A 23,087-nucleotide genomic window follows, 5' to 3' on the forward strand; every position below is an offset into this window, starting at 1 on the left:
CGAGCCAACGGTTTTTGAGAGGGTCTCAACTTCTATCTCTCGAGGCTGGAGTGCAGTGGCGTGATCTGGCTGCGGCAGCCTCCATCACCCAGGTTCAAGCAATTCTCCTGCCTCAACTCCCGAGCAGCTGGGACTACAAGGGCGTGCCATGCCCGGCTTTTTTTTTTTGTATTTTTAGTAGAGACCGGGTTTCACGGTGTTAGCCAGGATGGTCTCGATCTCCTGACCTGACAATCGACCCGCCTTGGCCTTCCAAAGTGCTGGGATTACAGGCATGATCCACCATGCCCGGCCTCCCAGGGTGATATTTGAAAAAAAGAAATACATGGATGGGCCGGGCATGGTTGCTCATTCCAGCGCTTTGGGAGGCTGAGGCAGGAGGATCACTTGAGTCCCTGAGTTCGGGATAAGCCTAGGCAACATAGTGAGACCGCCATCTGTACAAAGCATTTAAAAATCAGCCGGCCGTGGTAGCGCATGCCTGTAGTCCCAGTTACTTGGGTGACTGAGGTAGGAGGATCACTTGAGCCCAGGGGATTGAGGCTGCAGTGAGCCATGATCACACCACTGCATTCCAGCCTAGGTGACAGAGGGAAACCCTGTCTCAAAACAACAACAAGAAGAAGTTTGTGTGTAAGGTTTTAGGTTAGTTGCAGTGAGAAGTACAAAACGAAATACTACCTTCATTTTTAACACCTGTAATCTCAGCACTTTGGGAGGCCAAAGCAGGAGGATCTCTTGAGCTCTGGAGTTTGAGACCAACCTGGCAACATAGCAAGACCTTGTCTCTACAAATAAAAAAATTAGCTCGGCGAGGTGGCTCACTCCGGTGGTCCTAGATCCTCAGGAGGCTGAGGTGCGAGAATCACCTGAGCCTGGCTGGTCAAGGCTTCAGTGAGCCATGATTGCACCATTGCACTCCAACCTGGCCAACAGAGCAAGATGCCTTCTCAAAAAAAAAAAAAAGATAAAACATGGTAATACAAATTCAATTACTCAATTTTGACGATGTCAAGTCAGTTAATAAAAGCACTATACTCAGCCTAGGCAACACAGTGAGACCCTGTCTCTACAAAAAATTTTAAAAATTAGCTAGAAGTGGTGGCATATGCCTGTAGTCCCAGATACTCAGGAGGCTGAGGCAGGAGAATGGCATGAGACCAGGAGTTCGAGGCTGCAGTGAACCATGATGGCACCACTGCACTCCAGCCTGAGCAACGGAGCAAGACCCTGACTTAAAAAAATAAAATAAGAAAGCACTTTACCATTCATAACATTTGTTTACAAAGCCCTATGAGTAAGCAAGATTTGTCACTTTTATGGTTGTATCTTTTGATAACATATCAACATAAAGCAAAAATATTTTACAACTTCAGTGCACTAAAACATCTATATTTCTTTTCCGAGACGTTTCCATAGGATACCTAGTTTTTAGTTAGAGGATGATTATGGATAGGCTAACATCTTTTCACATAGTAGCTACAATTATTCCTGTTAGGTAATAGGGATTGAGGCAATTTAGGAATTTAACTTTACATAAGGCTCGTTCAACCACACTGATTATTTGTACCCAAGTAACAGAACCATTTAAGAATGATGGGAAAGTTTGGTCATATATTTATTTATTTATTTATTTATTTATTTATTTATTTATTTATTTATTTTTGAGACAGAGTCTCACTCTGTTGCCCAGGGTGGCATGCAGTGGCGTGATCTCGGCTCACTGCAACCTCTGCCTCCCAGGTTCAAGTGATTCTCCTGCCTCAGCGTCCCGAGTAGCTGGGATTATAGGTCTGTACCACGACGCCCAGCTAATTTTTGTATTTTTAATAGAGATGGGTTTTTACCATGTTGGCCAGGCTGATCTTGAACTCCTAACCTCAAGTGATTCATCCGCCTCGGCCTCCCAAAGTGCTGGGATTACAGGTGTAAGCCACTGCACCTGGCCGTTTTTCTGACTTTTTAATGATGGCCGTTTTTGCAGGAGTAACGTGGTATCTCCCTGTGGTATTAACTTGCATTTCTTTGATGATCAGTGATGTTGAGCATTTTTTCATGTATTTGTTGGCCATTTGAATATCTCTTTTGAGAAATATTTATTCATGTCCTTTGCCCATTTTTTGATGGCATTATTTTTTTTCTTGCTGATTTGAGTTCCTTGTAGATTGTGGATACTTGTCTTTCTTCCGATGCATAGTTTGCAAATATTTTCTCTTATTCTGTGGTTGTCTGTTTCTTTCTTTTGCTGTGCAGAAGCTTTTTAGTTAAATTAGGTCCCATTGATGTATTTTTGTTTTTGCTGCATTTGCTTTTGGGGTCTTAGTCATGAATTCTCTGCTTGGGCTGATTGTTAGACGAATATTTATTGAGCACCAACCATATATGACAAACCATGTACTAGGTGCTGGGAATACAATGGAGAACTTACATGAATCACCAATCACACAAATCTCTTTTTATCTTTTTTTTTTTTTTTTTGCCTTACTTGAGAATTTGGGTTTTTGAGTAAACGCCATTATTCCCTTTTTTTGTTTTAGCACACTTTTATGTCTCAACCACCTAACGCACTGCTGCCCTGAGCAACCCGGAGGGGCCGGTTCCTGCACTTCGGCCAACACGCCGAGGACGAATAAAGGCCAACCAACTTCCAACCACCCAGTACAAACGTCGACAGACATTTGTAGATGAGGCCTTGTCAAAATTCAGAGGTGTCCTACGTCTGCTTTCCCAATGAGACAGTTCCTTTTTGTTTGTCTCAGAGACTGGGAATTTTTTTTTTTTTTTAAAGACTGTAGGCAGAAAAAACACCCCAACCGGCTGTTGGGACAATCAAACGGGTCTAAGAAAATTCAGCCAATGAGAGTGCGAGAGTGCCTCTGTGTTGGCCAATGAGAAGAGCGCGCCGTGCGCAGGGCCGCCCAATGGGGCGCAAGCGACGCGGTATTTGAATCCTGGAACAAGGCTACAGCGTCGAAGATCCGCAGCGCTGCGGGCCGGGAGAGCAGCCCTAACGGCGCCTCGTACGCTAGTGCCCTCCCTTTTCAGTCCGTGTCCCTCCCTGGGCCGGGCTGGCACTTTTGCTTTCCCCGTCCCTCATGGCGCTGCTCCGACGCCCGACGGTGAGTGTGTTCGGCGACCGCTGTCGGAGGCGAGTCCGTTGGCCCCACAGCTCCCCTGTCGCTTCTCTCATTTGCTCCGAGCTTCTCCGTCCCAACTTAGACTGCTTTTCTCTTCTCCGGAGCTCCCCGCTTCGCCCACGTCCCTGGCCCTGCGGCGGGTCGTCTCCTGCCGGCCTCTCCCCGTCTGGATTCCGCCCTCCCTGTGCCCCTCCCTGCTCCGGGGTGGGAGAAGTGTAGGAAAGCGCTTCCGAGATGGCACCTGTCAAGCGAGCCCCCAGAGCACTGGGCCTAGTACTCAGCGAGCGATCCCCAAGTGCTCTTCATTGCCAGAGAGTTATCTACTTACACGTTCCTGGGATTTCCCTCCCCCTTTCTTACAACTCCTTGCCAACTAAGGGATCTGTGGTGGGGGCTGGGAGGAGGACTGGAAGGGTTCTGTAGGCAGTAAAGTGTGCGTGTTTCGTCAGGCAACTGCCAGGCTGTTTTTCTGATTGTTCACATTTCTTTTTGTATAACTTTCCCATTTATTTCTGCACGCTAAGTCTTCCAGGCTACGTTCACTAATACATGGGTTTGTCCCCTTAAAAAATTTATTTACTCAAATGTAATAGAGATTTTTGAATATAGTTTGGACCAACGTGGCAGACTGAGAGAAAAGGGTCCAAATTCATTTATTTCATCCTTGCAGAGATCAAAGTGTTACGGTGTTTTGGGTATTTTTCCTGTGGGCTTGAATTGTGCCGGGACCTACTTTTTTCCTTTGCTGAAAGCTAGAGGGCCCTGACACACCTGAGTTCCATCATCTTGGCTATAAGGTTAGATAAAAGCTGCCAATTTTCCTATCCAGATGAATTTAAATTTAGTCACATTAGCTGGCTTCTACCCATAAGCATTACATTTTCAAACACTTTTTTCAGATTGGTAGTTGCTGCTGGAAAAAGTTGAACAGCCTGACTTTTGAGAATCCTAATAGATTGAACATATTCAGCGTTTAATTAATATCCTTTTGTGGATCTAAGTCCAACTGACAAGTAATTTTTTATAATAATGTATTCTATAACGTTATTTAATAGTCAAAACCTTTCTGTTCAGGGAAGGCCTGAGTTTCCCTTGTCCCTCTATCCTGGTAGATCCACTCAGACCCCTTGTTGGGAGTTTTATTAGAGTCAGGACCCTGAACTCTGAGGGATAGGACATGCTGGTTTTTTGTTTTTTTCTTTTTTAATGAAATGTTTATCACTTCTATAATAAGCTTTTTTTGGTATGAATTGCTTTTCCTAGCAAGTTTTATTTCTAAGCACATTATGTCTAAAGCAGGTTAAAGTCAACTGACAATTTTTATTTCATACAATTCCCACCTTCCCTGAGTTTGGGAGCTAAAACTGTATTATCCAAGGAAACTACTTCCATTCTAAATATCCTTAATATAAGAGAAAATCCATTCTATGGCAGCCTCATTTTAAAAAGCTGCACTTCTAAAAGATCATGCATACAGGAGCATTTCTTATTTGTAAAATGGCATAAGAATCAAAGCTAGTTTAGGTTTTAAACATCTGGTTTTTAAACAACCAGACCTATTATTAACTATTAATATTATAGCTTTATAATTTTTCATCTTAATTTACGTATTACCAAGCTCTGTAAAAGAAGGTTTTTAAGTATATGCCTTTAACTTGCAGGGATCTCTACCAAGTGATGTGGGTACTATGATAAATAATCATTAAATAGTAATAAGCTTTGAAGTTCTCTTACAGGCCCACTTGAATATTCAGAATAGTTTTGCAAGGTTAGTGGGAGGATCTTTATTACAGATAAAGTAGATGGGTGATTTGCCTAATTTAGAGTGATGTTATTAATCACGAATAGCCTTTTTGTAGACTTCCTGAAATGTACCTTTTCCATCTTGCAAATAGATCTTGACGTATTGTCCTTTCCCAAAGCAATTCTAAATTTGAGTATCTAATATTAGCAAAGTATTTCAAATTCTTTCAAGGTTTCATTACCTTTTTTTTTTTTTTTTTTCAGGTGTCCAGTGATTTGGAGAATATTGACACAGGATTTAATTCTAAAGTTAAGAGTCATGTGACTATTAGGCGAACTGTTTTAGAAGAAATTGGAAATAAAGTTACAACCAGAGCAGCACAAGTAGCTAAGGTAACAATGATGAAGACTGAATGTGAATACAGAGGCCGATTCTGTATAGTGCTGAGTCTCACAACACTGGCTGTCTTGCCCTATTCATGTTTCTTTTTCCTTATAGAAAGCTCAGAACACCAAAGTACCAGTTCAACCCACCAAAACAACAAATGTCAACAAACAACTGAAACCTACTGCTTCTGTCAAACCAGTACAGATGGAAATGTTGGCCCCAAAGGTAGGAAGTTCTGAATTTACAAACATATTTAATGAGGTAGCCTGTTTTTAGCCAGACTACAAGGGTGCCGTTATCATTGCTGCACCTTTTAACAAACATTCATAGCTAGAACGCTCCTTTGAAGCAACAGTGTAGGAAATGAGTATATACACCTTTTAAATGATGGTACTTAATTTAACATTATGACCTTGAAGCTGGGCATGGTGGCTTATGCCTGTAATCTCAGCACTTTGAGAGGCTGAGGCAGGAGGGTCACCTGAGGCCAGGAGTTCAAGGCTGCAAGGAGCTATAATTGTGCCACTGCACTCTAGCCTGGACAACGGAGCAAGACCTTGTCTCTGGAAAAATAACAAAAAAAAACAAAAAAAAACTACGACCCTGAATAATAAAGTTAATTACCTTAATAACCAAATAAAGGATGGAGTGGTTGGGCAAATTCATGGAATGAGTGAGATTTTTAGGGGTAGAGAGAAAATGATAGGAAAGGGCACCTTTTTGGAGAACAAAGTAGCAACAAAGATCAAGGTACCAAAGCGGTAATGGACCTATAAGCATGTCCTTTGGTTAAGGAGTCTGAAATACTTAATTGAGTCAGGCAGCTTGTGTGAGGAACCAGAAGGTAAGGCTGGGAAGAAGGTTGCAGTTGGATTTGAAGGTCTTGGGGATTTGAATTTTTATCCCATTAGGCTTGAGGAAACAGAGTTTTGAGGAGTAGAGAAATGATGAAAACAATGTAGGGAGGTAAGTTAGGGGGTATTGCACTTGTCCAAGCAAGAGCTGATGAGCTCGAGCTAGCCCAGATCTTCCCTAAGCGCCTGCCCATACATTAGTATCAATACTGGGTATGAAGAAACAACATCAAATGTGTTAGGATGTCTCAGAACGTCTTTCAGGGCACCATCTTATATTTAGGAAAGAATACTTTGGACACATGGCTTGCATGCAGGAGTGGATCCTTAACCACTTGGATATTAAATAAACCATTTGTGCAGTAGATGAACAAAAAGTAGGAAAGTCAGGAGAGGGCAGTATCTTTGGTAAAGGTATCCTGTTTGGCTTCCGATTTGTTGAGGTAACAGAGGGACATCTGCCTGGAAATGCAGTTGGAAATGTGGCAGCAACATCTGAAGGCAAGGAATGGATTTGTCAGCTTTCTCCACAGAGATGATGGTTGAAAGCATGTTGCTCTTTATGAGAACTAAAGCTTAGAACAAATAGTTGAGATGGGATTTCCTTTAAGAAGCCTTCCCTTGAAAGTTTCTATAATAGTGACCTCCTGAAAGCCAAACCCAAAGGCTGGTATTCAGACCTTGATGTCTTAGCAGTTGTGTAGTGTTTTGCATGTGTAAGGGTTTGAATGTGGTTCCTCCCACATCGCAGGACGGCCATTTGGCAATATATATATATTTTTCAGGGGGACAGAGTCTTGCTCTGTCGCCCAGGCTGCAGTGCAGTGGCTTGATCTCTGCTCACTGCAACCTCCGCCTCCCGGGTTCAAGCGGTTCTCCTGTCTCAGCCTCCCGAGTAGCTGGGATTACAGGTGTGAGCCATCACACCTGGCTAATTTTTTGTATTTTTTAGTAAAACGGGGTTTCACCATGTTGGCCAGGCTGGTCTTGAACTCCTGACCTCAGGTGATCTACCTGCTTCCGCCTCCCAAAGTGCTGGGATTACAGGCGTGAGCCACTGTGCCTGGTGGTAATATATTTCAAATGGTTATTCTCTGTACCCAGTAGGTCTGTTTGTAATCCAAAGAAAATGATCAGAGGGATAATCAAGTACTTTTAAATAGTGCTATGATGAATGTCTCTTATAGAGTAGAGAAGTTCTAGTTAAATCCATTTAAGGAAATACTATGCAGCCATAAATATGATGTTTTAGTAGAATATTTAAAGGCATCAAAATGCTTGTAACATTAAGTGGAAAAATCAGATTATAACAATATATAAAGAGTGCAACCCCAGATTTCCTTTTAAAATGTACATTTGTATGCAGAATATTGAAGGGTAGTTATTTTTGAGTATTATGTTGGACTTAAGATTGACTTGCATTTTCTTCCTTAAAACTTCAGACTTTTACCATGGGTACCTATTACTGTTCAAGTTAGAGAAGAAGAAAAGAAGACTTTTTTTTTTTTTTTTTTTTTTTTTTTTAAAGCAAAGAGCTCAAATATGAAAGAAACAAAGAGAAAAATAGTTTCCTCCTGTGACCTCCATAACTTCACCCTTTTTGTGTTTCCTTTAATCCTTGGCTGACTCCTTTTTCTCTTGCTTCCTGGCAAAATTGAGGCCACTGTTTGTTTGAGATAAAGCATTATGGACCTGTAGCTCAGTTCATATAAAAATCAGTTCCAGGATTGAAGCATATAGCTACATGTTCTAGATTTAGAAGTTATCAGGAATTAATGAACAACAGTTACTTCCAATTCAAATACATTTCCCTCTGAGAAAGACAGTAGTGAAGGAATCTCTAAGTCCATGATTTAGGTAGAGCCACACCTTCTAGCAGGTGAATCCCTCTGCCTGCATGTCTCTGGTCAGCTCTCTGGCTTTTACTTTGTCACCTGCTCTATCTGCAGGGTTATCACTGTTCTTTAGAGCCAATCCCTGGAGGTGTGGAAATACCACTTGAGTGCATGGGTTTCTAGCAATTTTCCTGGAAAGATGATAACATAAGCCATGTGTCCATTGTGTCCATGATAGGAGATGTTCCCTGTCTTCTAACCAAATTTATACCATCCTTTCTGCAAAACTGGAGGGCAGGTTTCTCTCTTTGTAGCAGCTGACACAACTGAATCACAAAGTGAGTCCTTGGAAGAGTTCCAGCCCTTTACAGGTAGTCATAGAAGCTTATTATCCTGCAGGTTTTGAAGAAAATGGTGTTTTTTGCTGATTAATGAGGCTTTGGTAAACACAGTAGTTTGAAAGGACAAGGAAGGCTTTTTACTAGTCCCATGTTTGCTGGACACTGGGGAAACAAGTTGAATAAACCATTGACTCTGTCCAGAGGAGCTCCCTGTCAAGGTGGAGAACATAGGAGTAAAAGCATGGCTTTATCTGTCACAGAGAGAGATGCACGCTTATGAGAGGTATACTGAGGAGTCATAGCTAGAACAGATTACCTGACCAGATGAGTAGGATCTTATAAAGGGTCTTACAATAATTAAATTATGTTGGAGTTCACAATGAATGCTTTCAAGTAATTCTAAATTAAGGGCCAGTGCAAGAATCTTTGTCTTAACCTAGTGGCTTTTGTTGTTGATTGCTTCATTGATGGACGAGATCTCATTGTGTTGCCCAGGTTCAACTCAAACTCCTATGCACAAGCGATCCTCCCACCTCAGGCTCCCAAAGTGCTGGGATCACAGATGTGAGCCACCACACCCTGCCCCTGGTGGCTTTTGGATATGGCTAAACTCAGTTGCACTTCTGAATAGGAGCCAGAAAAACATTCGAAACTGCTATGATAGCACATGATAACCTCTGGCTCCTCAAACCAGACTTTTTGGTATTGACTGCCCTTCCAGGGGTGGGTGATAATGCTTGTCCTTGAAAAAGCTAACCTTCATCTGAAGCTGCATCTACTTATTACAATGCAAATCTGATTCCAGTCACTTGCTAAACTCCTTCAGTTGTTGCACCTTACCTTTGGATAAAATCTAAGCTTCTTAGCCCGGCTCTTGTTCTGCTTTTCAGCTCATCTTCTCACACCTCACAGGCTATCCTGCTGACATCTCAAATCAATTTGCACTTCCCTGAATTGCCTTGATTTTCTTTGGTTTCCTTTTGCCTGTTCATCTTCCTTAAGGTCTTACCGTCTCTGGTACCCTGGGTACCTCTACTCATTTGTCCTAGCTCCTTGAGGTTTCCAGGTGTCCAACTTCTATTCTGTTCTATGCTATTCTTTCCTTTCCTTTCTTTTTCTTTTTTTAGACAGAGTCACACTGTATCTCTAGGCTGGAGTGCAGTGGCATAATCACGGCTCACTGCAGCTTTGATCTCCTGGGCTCAGGTGATTCTCCCACTTCAGCCTCCAAGTAGCTGGGACAACAAGAGTGCGCCAACATGCCTGGCTAATTTTTGTATTTTTTGTAGAGGTGAGGTTTTGCCATGTTTCCCAAGCTGGCCTCGAACTCCTGAGCTGAAGCAATACACCTGCTTCAGCCTTCTAAAATGCTGGGATTACAGGTGTGAGCCACCGCACTTGGCCTGGGTTCTCAAATTCTTGAATAAATGGCATGCATGCCTGCATAGCTCTTGCTCACCTGGTCCCACCTCAGTTTTAAGACCTTTGATTTAAGAGGGGAGGACATGTTTTAAACTGCTCTCTGTTGTTGTTGTTGTATCCTCTAAGACTGGAAATTATAATCATTGAGCTTTACTGTAAATTAAAATTATTCTATCATAAAGCCCTCTCTTTTTTTTTTTTTTTTGAGACAGAGTCTCACTCTATTGCCCAGGCTAGAGTGCAGTGGCGCAATCTCGGCTCACTGCAACCTCTGCCTCCCGGGTTCAAGCGATTCTCCTGCCTCAGCCTCCTGAGTAGCTGGGTTTACAGGTGTGCGCCACCACGGGCCCAGCTAATTTTTGTATTTTTAGTAGGGACGGGGCTTCACCACGTTGGTCAGGCTGATCTGAAACTTCTGACCACGCCTGGCTGCCTCCTCTTTTTAAAAAATATTTTATTACCTTAATATATATTTGTATAGCTTAGCATCTTAATAGGTTTTACTTGGAGAAGTACTTCTTTTTAAAAGCAATGATTTGGCCGGGTGCGGTGGCTCACGGCTGTAATCCCAGCACTTTGGGAGGCCACGGTGGGCAGATCATGAGGTCAGGAGATCGAGACCGTCCTGGCTAACACGGTGAAACCCCATCTCTACTAAAAATATAAAAAATTAGCCGGGCATGGTGGCAGGCGCCTGTAGTCCCAGCTACTCTGGAAGCTGTGGCAGGAGAATGGCGTGAACCCAGGAGGCGGAGCTTGCAGTGAGCCGAGATTATGCCACTGCACTCCAGCCTGGGGGACAGAGTGAGACTCCATCTCAAAATAAATAAATAAATAAAATTTTAAAAAGCAATGATTTATTTATATTTCATTAATAAATGCTTGTTTTAACGACTTTATAAATTTTTAATTTGTGTAATTTTTATAAATAATTACCCAGTCAGCATAGGAAAGTGAAATACTGAGTTGTGTACTTGCTCAGTCTTTGCTCCCTTCTCCTATTTTATTTATAGACTGGAATATGCTTTTCTCCTTTTTAGTTGCCAGTCTTTCAATTTAGAATAAATTAGTGAAGAGAAGAAAACATTATACTGCAGAAGAGGCTGCTACTAAAGTAGAATGATCTGCTCCAATAATCTTTGAACCCAGGTGGTCAAGTTTCTTTCATTTATTGAGCACCTACTACGTATCAGGGATTATATTGATGTTTGAGGTACCTTAGTGGGCAAAACCAATTAAATAAACGTAAGCTTTTAGAGCTTACATTCTGGCAGAGGTAAACAGATAATAATACACATACTATATAAACTATAGAATTTTAGAAGTATAGGTTTTATGAGAAAAAACAGAGATGAGACATATGGGTAGGGTGGGAGGACAGGGATTGGAGACAGGTGATAATTTTGTTTTTTGTTTGTTTATTTGGTTGGTTTTGAGGTGGAGTCTTGCTCCGTCCAGCCCAGGCTGGAGTGCAGTGGCATGATCTTGGCTCATTGCAACCTCTGCCTCCCAGGTTCAAGCTGTTCTCCTGCCTCAGCCTCCTGAGTAGCTGGGACTACAGGGGGGCACCATCACACCCAGCTAATTTTTGTATTTTTAAAGAAGAGACGGGGTTTTGCCATGTTGACCAGGCTGGTCTTGAACTCCTGGGCTCAAGCCATCCACCTGCCTTGGCATGAGCCACTGTGCCTGGCCAGATAATTTTAAATAGGAGTCAGGATAGACCCCATTGAGAATGTAACATTTAACCAAAACTTGAAGAAAGTAAGGGAATTACCCATATGGACATAGGGGCAAGAGCTTTCTGGGTAAGAAGAACCTGGTTTGAGTGGAGCAGTCAGGGGAGAGAAGCAGGAGATGGGTCAGCGAGGGAAGTGGGGAGGGCCAGATTATATAAGGTCTGTAGGCCATTGGGAGGACTTAAGTTTTCAGTTTGAGTGAAATTAGTTTTAAACAGATAAGTGTCTCTTGAAGAACTTCACATACGTTATCTTGAATTATTCACCTCTTGGTATGAAATTTGTTTTGTCTTCAACATATTTCAAATGTGCTTATGATATTGATATTTAAGCCAGTTGGCTCTGCATGTATTTGTGGTTAAGGCTTCTCCTACATGTGCCTTAATTTTTTGGTGTAGGGTCCTTCTCCCACACCTGAGGATGTCTCCATGAAGGAAGAGAATCTCTGCCAAGCTTTTTCTGATGCCTTGCTCTGCAAAATCGAGGACATTGATAATGAAGATTGGGAGAACCCTCAGCTCTGCAGTGACTACGTTAAGGATATCTATCAGTATCTCAGGCAGCTGGAGGTGGGTGGGTCTTTGTGTTTTGGTTGTATAAGCAATGTGGAATTTATCACACAGCTGGGAAGGAAACAAGGTCAGCTTTTTAAACTTTTGATTCTACCCACAGGTTTTGCAGTCCATAAACCCACATTTCTTAGATGGAAGAGATATAAATGGACGCATGCGTGCCATCCTGGTGGACTGGCTGGTGCAGGTCCACTCCAAGTTTAGGCTTCTGCAGGAGACTCTGTACATGTGTGTTGCCATTATGGATCGATTTTTACAGGTAGGTGTGGCTTCAGGGACTTCACGCCAGTGGCTCATTGAACATTGCATTTATGCTTGGGAGACAGAAAACTAAAGTGGGTACTCAAATTATGAGAAGCCAAAGAACTTTAGGGACTAAAAAGGGAAGTAATCCAAATGTGTCAAGCCTTTGATGATGCTGACCAATATTGGGCATTTCTGTAAGACCAGTCAACTAAAAAGCACTTGGGGGAAATATTGCATTGCCACAATCCTTCATCAGAGGAATATACCATCAGTTGGGCTGGAAGTCCATCTGAAGCCTGTAGTGCCTTTGGATGCTGGTTTTCTGGGTCTGCTTGCACAATTTCCATAGTTTGGTGCTCTTTGGTGTTAAGTTTTAAGTTTCCTCTTCTGAAAAATAATGAGTTTGGCTAGAGAACCTCCACATTTCCAGCCAACTATGGCATTGAATCACTGTAGAAGAAGCAGGTGGAAGAAGAAGGTGCTTTTTTTAAAGGAGCAGGGGTGTGTGTGGAGTGGACTGAGAATGTAGTGTAATAAAGAGTAATATAAGAAAATGAGAGGCAAAAATAATCTTCAGCATATTTATCAGTGAGTAATGCACAGCCCCTGACCTGTTAGAAGAGAAAGCAGATATAAATCGCCAGTGTGTTATCTACCGAACAATAGCCCTGCAGATAAGGATTTATTTATTTAAAGTCAACATTCAGGATAGGGGTTTAAGTCAGGCACAAATTCTGTCCAAACAATGTAATAAAAATTACTTTACAATAATGGCCCTAAGATACTACAAAATCCCAGGTAGTACGCATTCCTCTTTGGGCAGGAAAGCACAACAATATTTTATTTTTTATTTTTTTGAGACAGGGTTTTATTCTGTCGTTGCCCACGCTGGAGTGTAGTGACACAATCTGGGCTCACTGTAGCCTCAACTTCCTGGGCTCAATCAATCCTTCTGCCTCAGCTTCCTAAGAAGCTGTGATTATAGGCGTATGCTACCACACCCAGCTAAGTTTTTGATTTTTTATAGAGATGGGGTTTTGCCATGTTGCCCAGGCTGGTCTCAAACTCCTTAGCTCAAGTGATCCGCCCACCTCGGCCTCCCAAAGTGTTGGGATTATAGGCATGAGCCACTGTGCCCAGCCATGGTAGATTTTTAATAATGAGAGTTGAAGCAAGAAAAGCGCAGAGTCCCAGTTTGGGAGGGGAAAAAAAAAAGCAATTAAGGGAAACACTTTACCTAGCCTGAGAGTCTCCCTGACTCCAAAGCATTAGTGAAAGATTTTCTTTTTTTATTTTTTTTTTTTTTGAGACGGAGTCTCGCGCTGTGTCACCCAGGCTGGAGTGCAGTAGCGCGATCTCGGCTCACTGCAAGCTCCGCCTCCCAGGTTCACGCCATTCTCCTGCCTCAGCCTCCGAGTAGCTGGGACTACAGGCGCCCGCCACCACGCCCGGCTAGTTTTTTTGTATTTTTAGTAGAGACGGGGTTTCACCATGTTAGCCAGGATGGTCTCGATCTCCTGACCTCATGATCCACCCGCCTCGGCCTCCCAAAGTGCTGGGATTACAGGCTTGAGCCACCGCGCCCGGCCTAGTGAAAGATTTTCTAAGCTGAATAATGGGTGTGCTTTTGGTAAGGATTAAGGAAATTAGCCATCCATTAAATTCTCACTTTTTTTCTTTGGCCTCATCTCTATTCCGACCATGCTTAGTGTGTCAGGTCAGGGCTGCCACAGATACTCAAGTCAGCATGAAGTTGTGGGAAGAGTGACTAGGAGCTTGGTATTCAGGCTTGAATTCTTCCCTTCTTGGCAACTGAATGATCTTGGCATGGTGTCTGAATCTGTTCTCAGGACATCTATTTGTAATTGAGGAATAAAATATGTCCTTCCTAGGATTTTTATGAGGATTAGATGAGACAGTATGTTAGAATCTTAGCACTGTGCCTAGCACACAGTACTCAATTACAGATAGCTGTCATGATCAGTGGTGGAACAGTCAGGTCTCCTGTGCCCTTATGAGGGCCATGAGCAAAGACAATGTGCACGTTTCCAGGACTGGGTTCCCTTTCCTCTTTTCCCACCCAAAGCTTCGCTCTTCTTGTTAGGTGTGACTTTTGATACGTTAATTTTGCATTAGGTTCAGCCAGTTTCCCGGAAGAAGCTTCAATTAGTTGGGATTACTGCTCTGCTCTTGGCTTCCAAGTATGAGGAGATGTTTTCTCCAAATATTGAAGACTTTGTTTACATCACAGACAACGCTTATACCAGTTCCCAAATCCGAGAAATGGAAACTCTAATTTTGAAAGAATTGAAATTTGAGTTGGGTCGACCGTTGCCACTACACTTCTTAAGGCGAGCATCAAAAGCCGGGGAAGTAAGTGCCTCCAACTCTGTAAGAGACTGTTTTTGCTTGGTGTCTCGTCCTAGAAACCTTCACCTAATTAATTTATAGGACGCATCCTTTAGATAAGTCTTAATGCTTACCTCATCAGTTCTTAAGAGATAGGCCTCATGATCTATGTTTACAACATAGTGTGGAATAGAGTAATTCTTCAGAAGGATAAGTGAGTTAAGTGAATTGGAGTTCCTAGGCTTCATGCAGACTTTTGCAAGATAGTAATTACAGTTGTGATTCTTACTGTCCGTTGCTGTTGTTTCTTAGGTTGATGTTGAACAGCACACTTTAGCGAAATATTTGATGGAGCTGACTCTCATCGACTATGATATGGTGCATTATCATCCTTCTAAGGTAGCAGCAGCTGCTTCCTGTTTGTCTCAGAAGCTTCTAGGACAAGGAAAATGGGTGAGTGGTGGATTTAAGAAGAAATTAATTAGGCTATATTTTAGTCTCTCATAATATGAAAGGCCTTAGCATTTTTACAACACTGTCATTGAAGCAATTGGTTTGGTTTTGTTATTGACACAGGGTCTCTGTCGTGTAGGCTGGAGTGTGGTGGTGCCGTCACAGCCCACTGCAGCCTTGACCTCCCAGGCTCAAGTGATCCTCCTACCACAGCCTCCCGAGTAACAGGGACTACAGGCATGCATGACCATGCCTCGCTAATTTTCGTAATTTTTTTGTAGAGACAGGGTTTTGTCATGTTGCCTAGGGTAGCCTTGAACTCGGCTCAAACAGTCTACCCACCTTAGCCTCCCAAAGTGCTAGGATTTCAGGTATGAGCCACTATGCCTAGCCTGAAGCAACTGTTTAAAGTTCAAAGGCCTAAAGGAAAGCTGCTTGCAGAGGGGCGTGGGGGTTTGTGCTTATAGTTCTAGTTACTTGGGAGGCTGAAGGAGGAGGATCATTTGAGCTCAGGCTCAGTTCAAGTCTAGCCTGGGGAACATAGAGAGACCCCTGTCTCTTGGGAGAGAAAGCAAGCAAGCTACTTGGAACAGTTCAAATAGAAGTGAGTTGACTATATATACCAGGGTGCATGTATGCATTATAGAGTTGTACAGAATGAGGAAGGCCACTAAGAACTGACAATTTCTTAGATATTATGTTAAGTGAAAAAGTTGTCAAGCACACGAGACAAAGGAAGGCCAAGGCCTGACTGATTTAGCCAGTAAGAATAGAATGAGCCACTTGTAGATTCAGAAGAGTAGCCAAGGTTGGCAGCTCCCTGGGTCTTTGTTTCACATGGCAAAAAGGATAATGTGGAAACAAATGGAGCTGGATGGCTGCAGTGCAAGCCACAGGTACACTGCTGTGGAGAAGCCAGTTGTAGATGACTGCTAAGCAGTCTTCTAGTCTGCAGGTATACCCTGAAAGCAGCACAGCTGAAAACTTCATCAGAACCTAGGGGATAAGAAGCTGTCTTGGCCGGGTGTCATGCCTGTAATCCCAGCACTTCGGGAGGCCAAGGTGGGCAGATCATCTGAGGTCAGGAGTTTGAGACCAGCCTGGCCAACATGGCAAAACCCCCGTCTCTACTAAAAATACAAAAATTAGCCAGGCATGTTGGTAGGTGCCTGTAATCCAAGCTACTCGGGAGGCCTAGGCATAAGAATCACTTGAACCCGGGAGACAAAAGTTGCATTCAGCTGAGATCGTGCCAGTGCACTCTAGCCTGGGGGATAGGGCGAGACTCTGTCTCAAAAAAAAAAAAAAAAAAAAAAAATAGAAGAAACTGTCTGGTGACAGCCTCCCAGAGGAGATAGGGAGGTGAATGGGAGATGGCTGGGCCGCAGCTCTGCCCACACCTGCCATCCCCTCCTTTTCCAGGAGGATCACAAAGCATTTTGCCAGGACCAATCAGCTGTGGTTCAGGCCTTGGCCTGTCCTATATGGATATAGGCAAGGTCACCAGGGCAACATGGTGGAGCTGTTCACCTAAACAATGTATATTGTAGTTTACATTTTATGCAAGAAAGTGTGTGTGTCTGTATGTATATATATTTATATATTTGTTTAATTTTTTGGTACAGGAGGAATAAACCAGAAAGAATGAAAGTGGATACTATGGGGTTCTGTGGAACAGGGTGGAGGTTGAGGATGAGAGGGCTTCTGATTGTAACCTTTTATTGACTTTATAATACAGTGTAACTTTTTTGATTTTTGAACAATGTAAATATTTTATGCAAACTTTAAATTGTAATTAAGTGGAAATAAACAATGTAACCACATGTGAAACTGGTAACAGAACACAGAGGAAAGAATTAATTTAAGTACTTGTTGCTTGAGCTCAGGAGTTCGAGCCCAACCTGGGTAGCATAGCAAGACCCCCATCTCTACAAAAAATTTAAAAATTAGCTGAGTATGGTGGTGCACACCTGTAGTCCTAGTTACTCAGGAGGCTGAGGCAGGAGGATTGCTTGAGCCTGGGAGTTCAAGGGTGAAGTAGCTATGATCATGCCACTGCACTCCAACCAGGGCAACAGAGCAAAACCCTGTCTCAAAAAAAGAAAAAAAAAAAAAGTCTGTAACCTGAACACAGCATTCTGACTGAGCATCCTTAGTGGGATTTAAAGTATGACAAAACAAAGGACTAAAGTGGTAACATCAAGTTTACTTAGTAGGTTCATTGTTAATTTGTTGTTATAATTCTGGAACTATTTTATGTGTATTGTAGGATAAAACAAATTTATTCATGTTATTAAGGACTAAAATTTTCACTATAGGAAGAGTTTTTTAAATTATTAATTAGTTAATTTTTTATACAGGGTCTTGCTTTGTCATCCAGGCTGGAGTGTGGTGCTGCTACTAAAGCTCACTGCAGCCTCAATTGCCTGGGCTCAAGTGATCCTCCCACTTCAGCCTCCTGAGTAGCTGGGACCCAGCCACACGCCATCATGCCTGGCTAATTTTAAAGTTTTTTCTAGAGATTGGCTCTCCCTGTGTTGCCCAGGCTGGTCTCGAACTCCTGGGCTCAAGTGATCTTCTCGCCTTGGCCTCCCAAAGTGCTGGGATTACAGACGTGAGCCACTGTGCCTGGCCTAAGAGAGAAAATATTAACAATTAAAAACTAAAGGTTAGTCCTCACGTAGGAAATAGCAAAACAAAAACAAAGGAAAACCCCTATTATGTTTTGAAAATAACGGCAAATTCAGAATAAAGGGTCTCAGAAACAGTGACAACTCAGTAGTAGTGAGCATATTTAGTGCGCACATCTTGGATACTAAATACCATCATCTACTGTCAACTAGGGTTCATTAGTGAAATTGCTGATTTAAGGGCTATGGCAGGGGAAGTACAAGGTAAGCCTAGAAAAATTTGTGCCAGATAGCATACAAATTTTCAAAGATCAATGAGGTCACACCAAAGGACATAGGAGAGCTGGTCATGGCAGCATGTGCCTATAGTCCCAGCTACTCAGGAGGCTGAGGCAGGAGCATCCCTTTAGTCCAGGAGTCTGAGGCTGCAGTGACCTATGATTGCACCACAATAAAATGGGAAGGGAAGGAGGGACATAGGAATGGGCTTGAAAGGGCTCTGGCTGACTGAATTAGAGCATTAAAAAGAAAAATGACAGTAATAGATTGTAGTGTATAAAAAAAAGGATTCATGGGTCCATAATGATACAAAAAATAAAACAGGGGTTCATTTTTAAAAATCGGAATAATTAAAGTAGAATGGTAGAGTTAGAAACCACTAATTTTCAACCTGTAATGTAATAATTTATTCAAGCAAGGTGCATCAATGAATGCAAAAATCACTAGATGGAATAATTTTGGGAAACAAGATTCACATGGTCTCAAATTATCATCCCATAGATACTTGTTAATTCTGTAGCAAAACTGCACATCTATGATGAAGTGGTCTGGTGGTTTCCACCTTCACCCAGTGATTAAGCTCAGCATTGCCATTGGCAGACAACCTGAGTTGCTGTGCCATGTTGTGCAGTAAGATGTATACATTATCACCTATTCATGCTCAAAACGTTTGACATGAATTAAATCATGAGGAAATGTGCAAATCCAGAATGTGAGACATTTTAAAAGCAACTGCCTGGATGCTTAAAAAAATAGTCACTGGTGACAGTGTTTCTTATGTGAGAATGGTGTTATAGATAGGTACAAAAATGTACTTTTTAGAATATGCTTCTGAAATGTTTAGCAGGGATGTGCTGTGATATCTGCAAATTGCTTTCAAATGGCATAGCAAAAATTGTGTGTGAGTATACATATACAGAGAGAGGGAGAAGAGGAAAACGTGGTGCATGTTCATGATTGATCAATCTACATGAAGGATATCTAGAGGGTCATTCTTTCAGTTTTTCTGTAGATTTGGAATTTTTTTTAAATAAAACATTTGAGGCAAAAATGCCACTGATATATGGTACCAATGGCTCATTTTTAGTCACCTTACTCTTAAATGTGCTTTGCTGTCCCAGTTTTCTGAGAATTGATTTCAAAATTCTAGAAATTGTGCATTATTTCAGTTTTTACTCTTGCTTCCTCTTTTTTCCCTTCAAAGTATTTTAGGATTAAGATTAAATTGTGTAGACTGGGCAGTGGCTCATGCCTGTAATCCCAGCACTTTGGGAGGCTGAGGCAGGTGGATGACTTAAGGCCAGGACTTTGAGACCAGCCTAGCCAACATGGTGAAACTCTGTCTCTACTAAAAATACAAACTAAACTAAAAATACAAAAATTAGCTGGGTGTGGTGGCACATGCCTGTAGTCTCAGCTACTTGGAAGGCTGAGACACAAGAATTGTCTAAACCCGGAAGGTAGAGGTTGCAGTGAGCCGAGATTGCGCCACTGCACTCCAGCCTGGGCGACAGAACCCAGGCATGGTGGCGCACACCTATAGTTTCAGCTACTAGGGAGATTGAGGTGGGAGGATCACTTAAGCCCAGGATATCAAGGCTGCAGTGAGTTCTGATAGTGCCACTGCACTCCAGCCTGGGCAACAGAGTTAAGACCCGGTCTTCAAAGAAAAAGATTAAATTGTGGTTTAATTTGCCAATAATACCATGCATATGAAAAAAATGTACTTTCGCTTTTAGAATTTTTGTCACAGAATTCTTAAAGTCAGTTGACATACCCTTTTTTTTTTTTTTTTTTTTTTTTTGAGAGGGAGTCTTTCTCTGTTCCCCAGGCTGGAGTGCAGTGGTACGATCTTGGTTCACTGCAGCCTCTGCCTCCTGGGTTCTAGCAACTCTCCTGCCTCAGCCTCCTGGGTAGCTGGGATTACAGGCATGTGCCACCACGCCTGGCTAATTTTTGTATTTTTAGTAGAGACGGGGTTTCACCATGTTGGTCAGGCTGGCCTCGAACTCCTGACCTCAGGTGATCTGCCCACCTCAGCCTCCCAAAGTGTTGGGATTACAGGCATGAGCCACCATGCCTGATCTTTTTTTCCTTTTTTTTTTTTTTTTTTAAGGACACGGTCTCACTCTGTTGCCCAGGCTGGAGTGCAATGGCCTTAATAGCTCATTACACCTCAAACTTCTGGGCTCAAGCAATCCTTCCTTCTCAGCTCCTCAAGTAACTGGGACTATAGGTGGACACCACCATCCTTGGCTAATTTTTCATTTTTCATAGATATAGGGTCTCCCAATGTTACACAAACTGGTCTGAAATTCTTAAACTCAAGCAATCCTCTTGCCTTGGCCTCCGAAAGTGCTGGAATTGTAGACATGAGCCACTGGGCCCCGCCAATTTATGTATCTTCTTACATGATAAATCCTACTATCAATGGACAGCTGTTCTTTTGCTTGTATTTTACTCTTTGGGAGGCTAGGTCACAAGGCTTGTTGTGGTGTTGTCTGAGTTCTCTCTGTTCTCTGGTGCTTAATTACACAGGGTTCAACAAGAGAATTGTAGGTAGTCCTACCTAGTTCTTCTGGATTTGATAGATTGTTGCTTTTTTAGCACAGTTTATTTCTTATTTCTGAATATCTTTCCCTGACCGACAGTATGTCTGTTTGGGTTCTTGAGCTCATAACAGAGACAGCTGGGGAGGGCTTTGACACAGGGTTGTGTGAGATGTGGCCAGCACTGTAAAGGGACACTTTGTTTTAAGTGTCTCCTTTTTCATCCCCTTTCAGTGTTGTCACTTGAAGGACTCCTACCGGTGCAACCTCTTTAAAAGATCCTATGGGACCTTTGGCACTTGATTTAGCTAAGAGCTTCACAATGTCTTCATTTAGTCTGGTCTCAGGGCCAGAATCATCTTGCATTTACCAGCTGCTTTAGTGTTGCTGGTACTGTGGGAGTGCTTAGGACTTTGAATTTCCAGAAGGTAAGAATATTTTTGTACAGCTTTTACATAAGTAATGTCATCATGTATGAGATGTGTTCTTCTAAAGAAGCAGAGGTTTTCTCTTTCCCCTCAGTCATGTGTGTCTGCTTCTTGTGTTTCAGAACTTAAAGCAGCAGTATTACACAGGATACACAGAGAATGAAGTATTGGAAGTCATGCAGCACATGGCCAAGAATGTGGTGAAAGTAAACGAAAACTTAACTAAATTCATCGTAAGTACTATTGTTTCTTAAGCTGTGGAATGCTTTAGGTTCTGGGTTTTGTGTATATGTGGGGGGTGTGTGTGTGTGCTGTCATGTAAATATATTAATAACGTGAGACTTTTAGCACAAATCCTTTATCCTTTATATATTTCTGATATAGTATGGTGTGGAGCATACGGATAAACTCTGAGAGCAAACTTTCTTTGAAACAAAGTCGATAGGCTAGCCATGTCTAGGCCCAGTTCCTAGTCAGCCAGCCAGTTACTCAATGTGTTGAATTACTCTGTGCTCATACCAGTGTCCTGGGGAGGGCACTTTGCAAGCAGAGAAGGCTGCTCTGCATGGGATTGGGAAGAGAGAGGGCCCACTTCAAATGGCAGTGTGGAAGTAGGATTCAGGTGATGTTACTCAGCCTTTGTCCAGGATCTTTTGAGGCAATGATGGAAAAACACCTAATTAGCAAGCATGGTTAAGAGGGAAGACACCCATTCAGGGGGCATCCTGAGGGCGTGGTGTCTATCTCTGCATGGCCCACCTATGAGGAGGAACCAGAGGAGACTTAGTGCTGTCCTTGTGTGACACCAAACATCAGAGCTCACCAAGTGTGTTGTGGCAAAGAGCAAGGCATTTGAACCTCAGAAGAGTCTCAAGTGTCCTCACAACATGATTTGCTTCATGGTAGCGTACTGTGTGTTCAGTCCTGAGAGGACTGTCTGGGATTTGTTAAGTGCTAGTTGCCACCCTCTTTGATTGTCGGCTATTGCTGCCAGGTCTGGTGAACCTGTTATGTCTGATGGCACTTAGGTGTCATAAACACAGCTCCCCCTCCCATCCCTCTGGTAGCCTATGAGAGGAAGCCTGCTACTCGGACCTTGAAATCATTTGTTCCGATCACCTGTGCTACCAGCTGGGTTTTATTCATTAATGGGGATGGAAGGAAATGGTCAGGCACATGTGATGAGCCCAGAGCTTTCACTGGCTTCAGCAATTGGGCATCGTCATTGTGATGGTGATTGTGGCCCGGACCTTTGACAGTTGTGAATTAGACTAGGAATAAGGTACCAGTGGGGGTTCCTGACATGTGCTTAATCACAAATTCTGCAGGCCATCAAGAATAAGTATGCAAGCAGCAAACTCCTGAAGATCAGCACGATCCCTCAGCTGAACTCAAAAGCCGTCAAAGATCTTGCCTCCCCACTGATGGGAAGGTCCTAGGCTGCCATCGCCCCTGGGGATGTGTGCTTCATTGTACCCTTTTTCTTACTGGTTTAGAACTCTTGATTTTGTACATAGTCCTCTGGTCTATCTCATGAAACCTCTTCTCAGACCAATTTTCTAAATATATATTGAGGAAAAATAAAGCGATTGGTTTTTCTTAAGGTATCCCATGTGTATTTATTTGTGTATTCTGTACTGAAGAAATCAGTGAAAGCTTGCTTTGACTAATTTCTTTTTGAGCTATTATGAATAGCATGTAAATTATTGCCATTATGGCTTGGGCAAGACCTTTCTACCATTTTCTCAAATGGAAAAACTAGAACTTGGCCTCAGTGAACACTAAACCTATTCCTAAGCTTCTTGAATACAAATAAGTCTATTATGAAAATTTAAAATGGAAAGATAAACATGACACTTTCCTTTCTAGAAGCTAGTCAGCTGCTCTCTCATTCCTGCATTGGAACGCCTGGCCCAGAGCAACCCTTGTAATGGGTCCCTCTCTCAAAGGCATGGGTGAGACCAGAGAGCCATCCTATGGGTCACAGCTGGAGAAAATGGGCCTGTGGCATCCTCTTCAAGTTGAAGCTTGGGATGCATTTTCTCTTTGTGCAGCTTCAGGTACATTATGGGCTAAATGGCTTTGTATTTTTTTGTTTGGTTGGTTTTTAATGGGCATTGAA

At 42.6% G+C, this 23,087-nt stretch overlaps 1 protein-coding gene across 1 annotated transcript; it reads left to right on the forward strand.

Moving 5' to 3' along the window:
* Nucleotides 1-2,959: 2,959 nt before the first annotated feature.
* Nucleotides 2,960-22,572, forward strand: LOC116272568 (G2/mitotic-specific cyclin-B2). The gene is made up of 9 exons (XM_031661314.1): nucleotides 2,960-3,119; nucleotides 5,145-5,273; nucleotides 5,380-5,493; nucleotides 11,858-12,028; nucleotides 12,132-12,290; nucleotides 14,414-14,650; nucleotides 14,939-15,079; nucleotides 21,088-21,198; nucleotides 22,294-22,572. The coding sequence occupies exons 1-9, from the start codon at nucleotides 3,096-3,098 to the stop codon at nucleotides 22,402-22,404; spliced, it is 1,197 nt and encodes a 398-aa protein (XP_031517174.1). The 5' UTR covers nucleotides 2,960-3,095; the 3' UTR covers nucleotides 22,405-22,572.
* Nucleotides 22,573-23,087: the final 515 nt, after the last annotated feature.

This window comes from Papio anubis, unplaced genomic scaffold (assembly GCF_008728515.1).
Source record: "Papio anubis isolate 15944 unplaced genomic scaffold, Panubis1.0 scaffold128, whole genome shotgun sequence".
Classification (NCBI taxonomy): Eukaryota; Metazoa; Chordata; class Mammalia; order Primates; family Cercopithecidae; genus Papio; species Papio anubis.

Bases quoted from the DNA above. Each gene is read 5' to 3' on its own strand.
- LOC116272568 (XM_031661314.1), top strand. From the start codon at position 3,096: ATGGCGCTGCTCCGACGCCCGACG. The intron at 3,120-5,144 runs GTGAGTGTGTTC...TTTTTTTTTCAG, and splicing joins CGCTGCTCCGACGCCCGACG to GTGTCCAGTGATTTGGAGAA. The intron at 12,029-12,131 runs GTGGGTGGGTCT...TTCTACCCACAG, and splicing joins AGTATCTCAGGCAGCTGGAG to GTTTTGCAGTCCATAAACCC.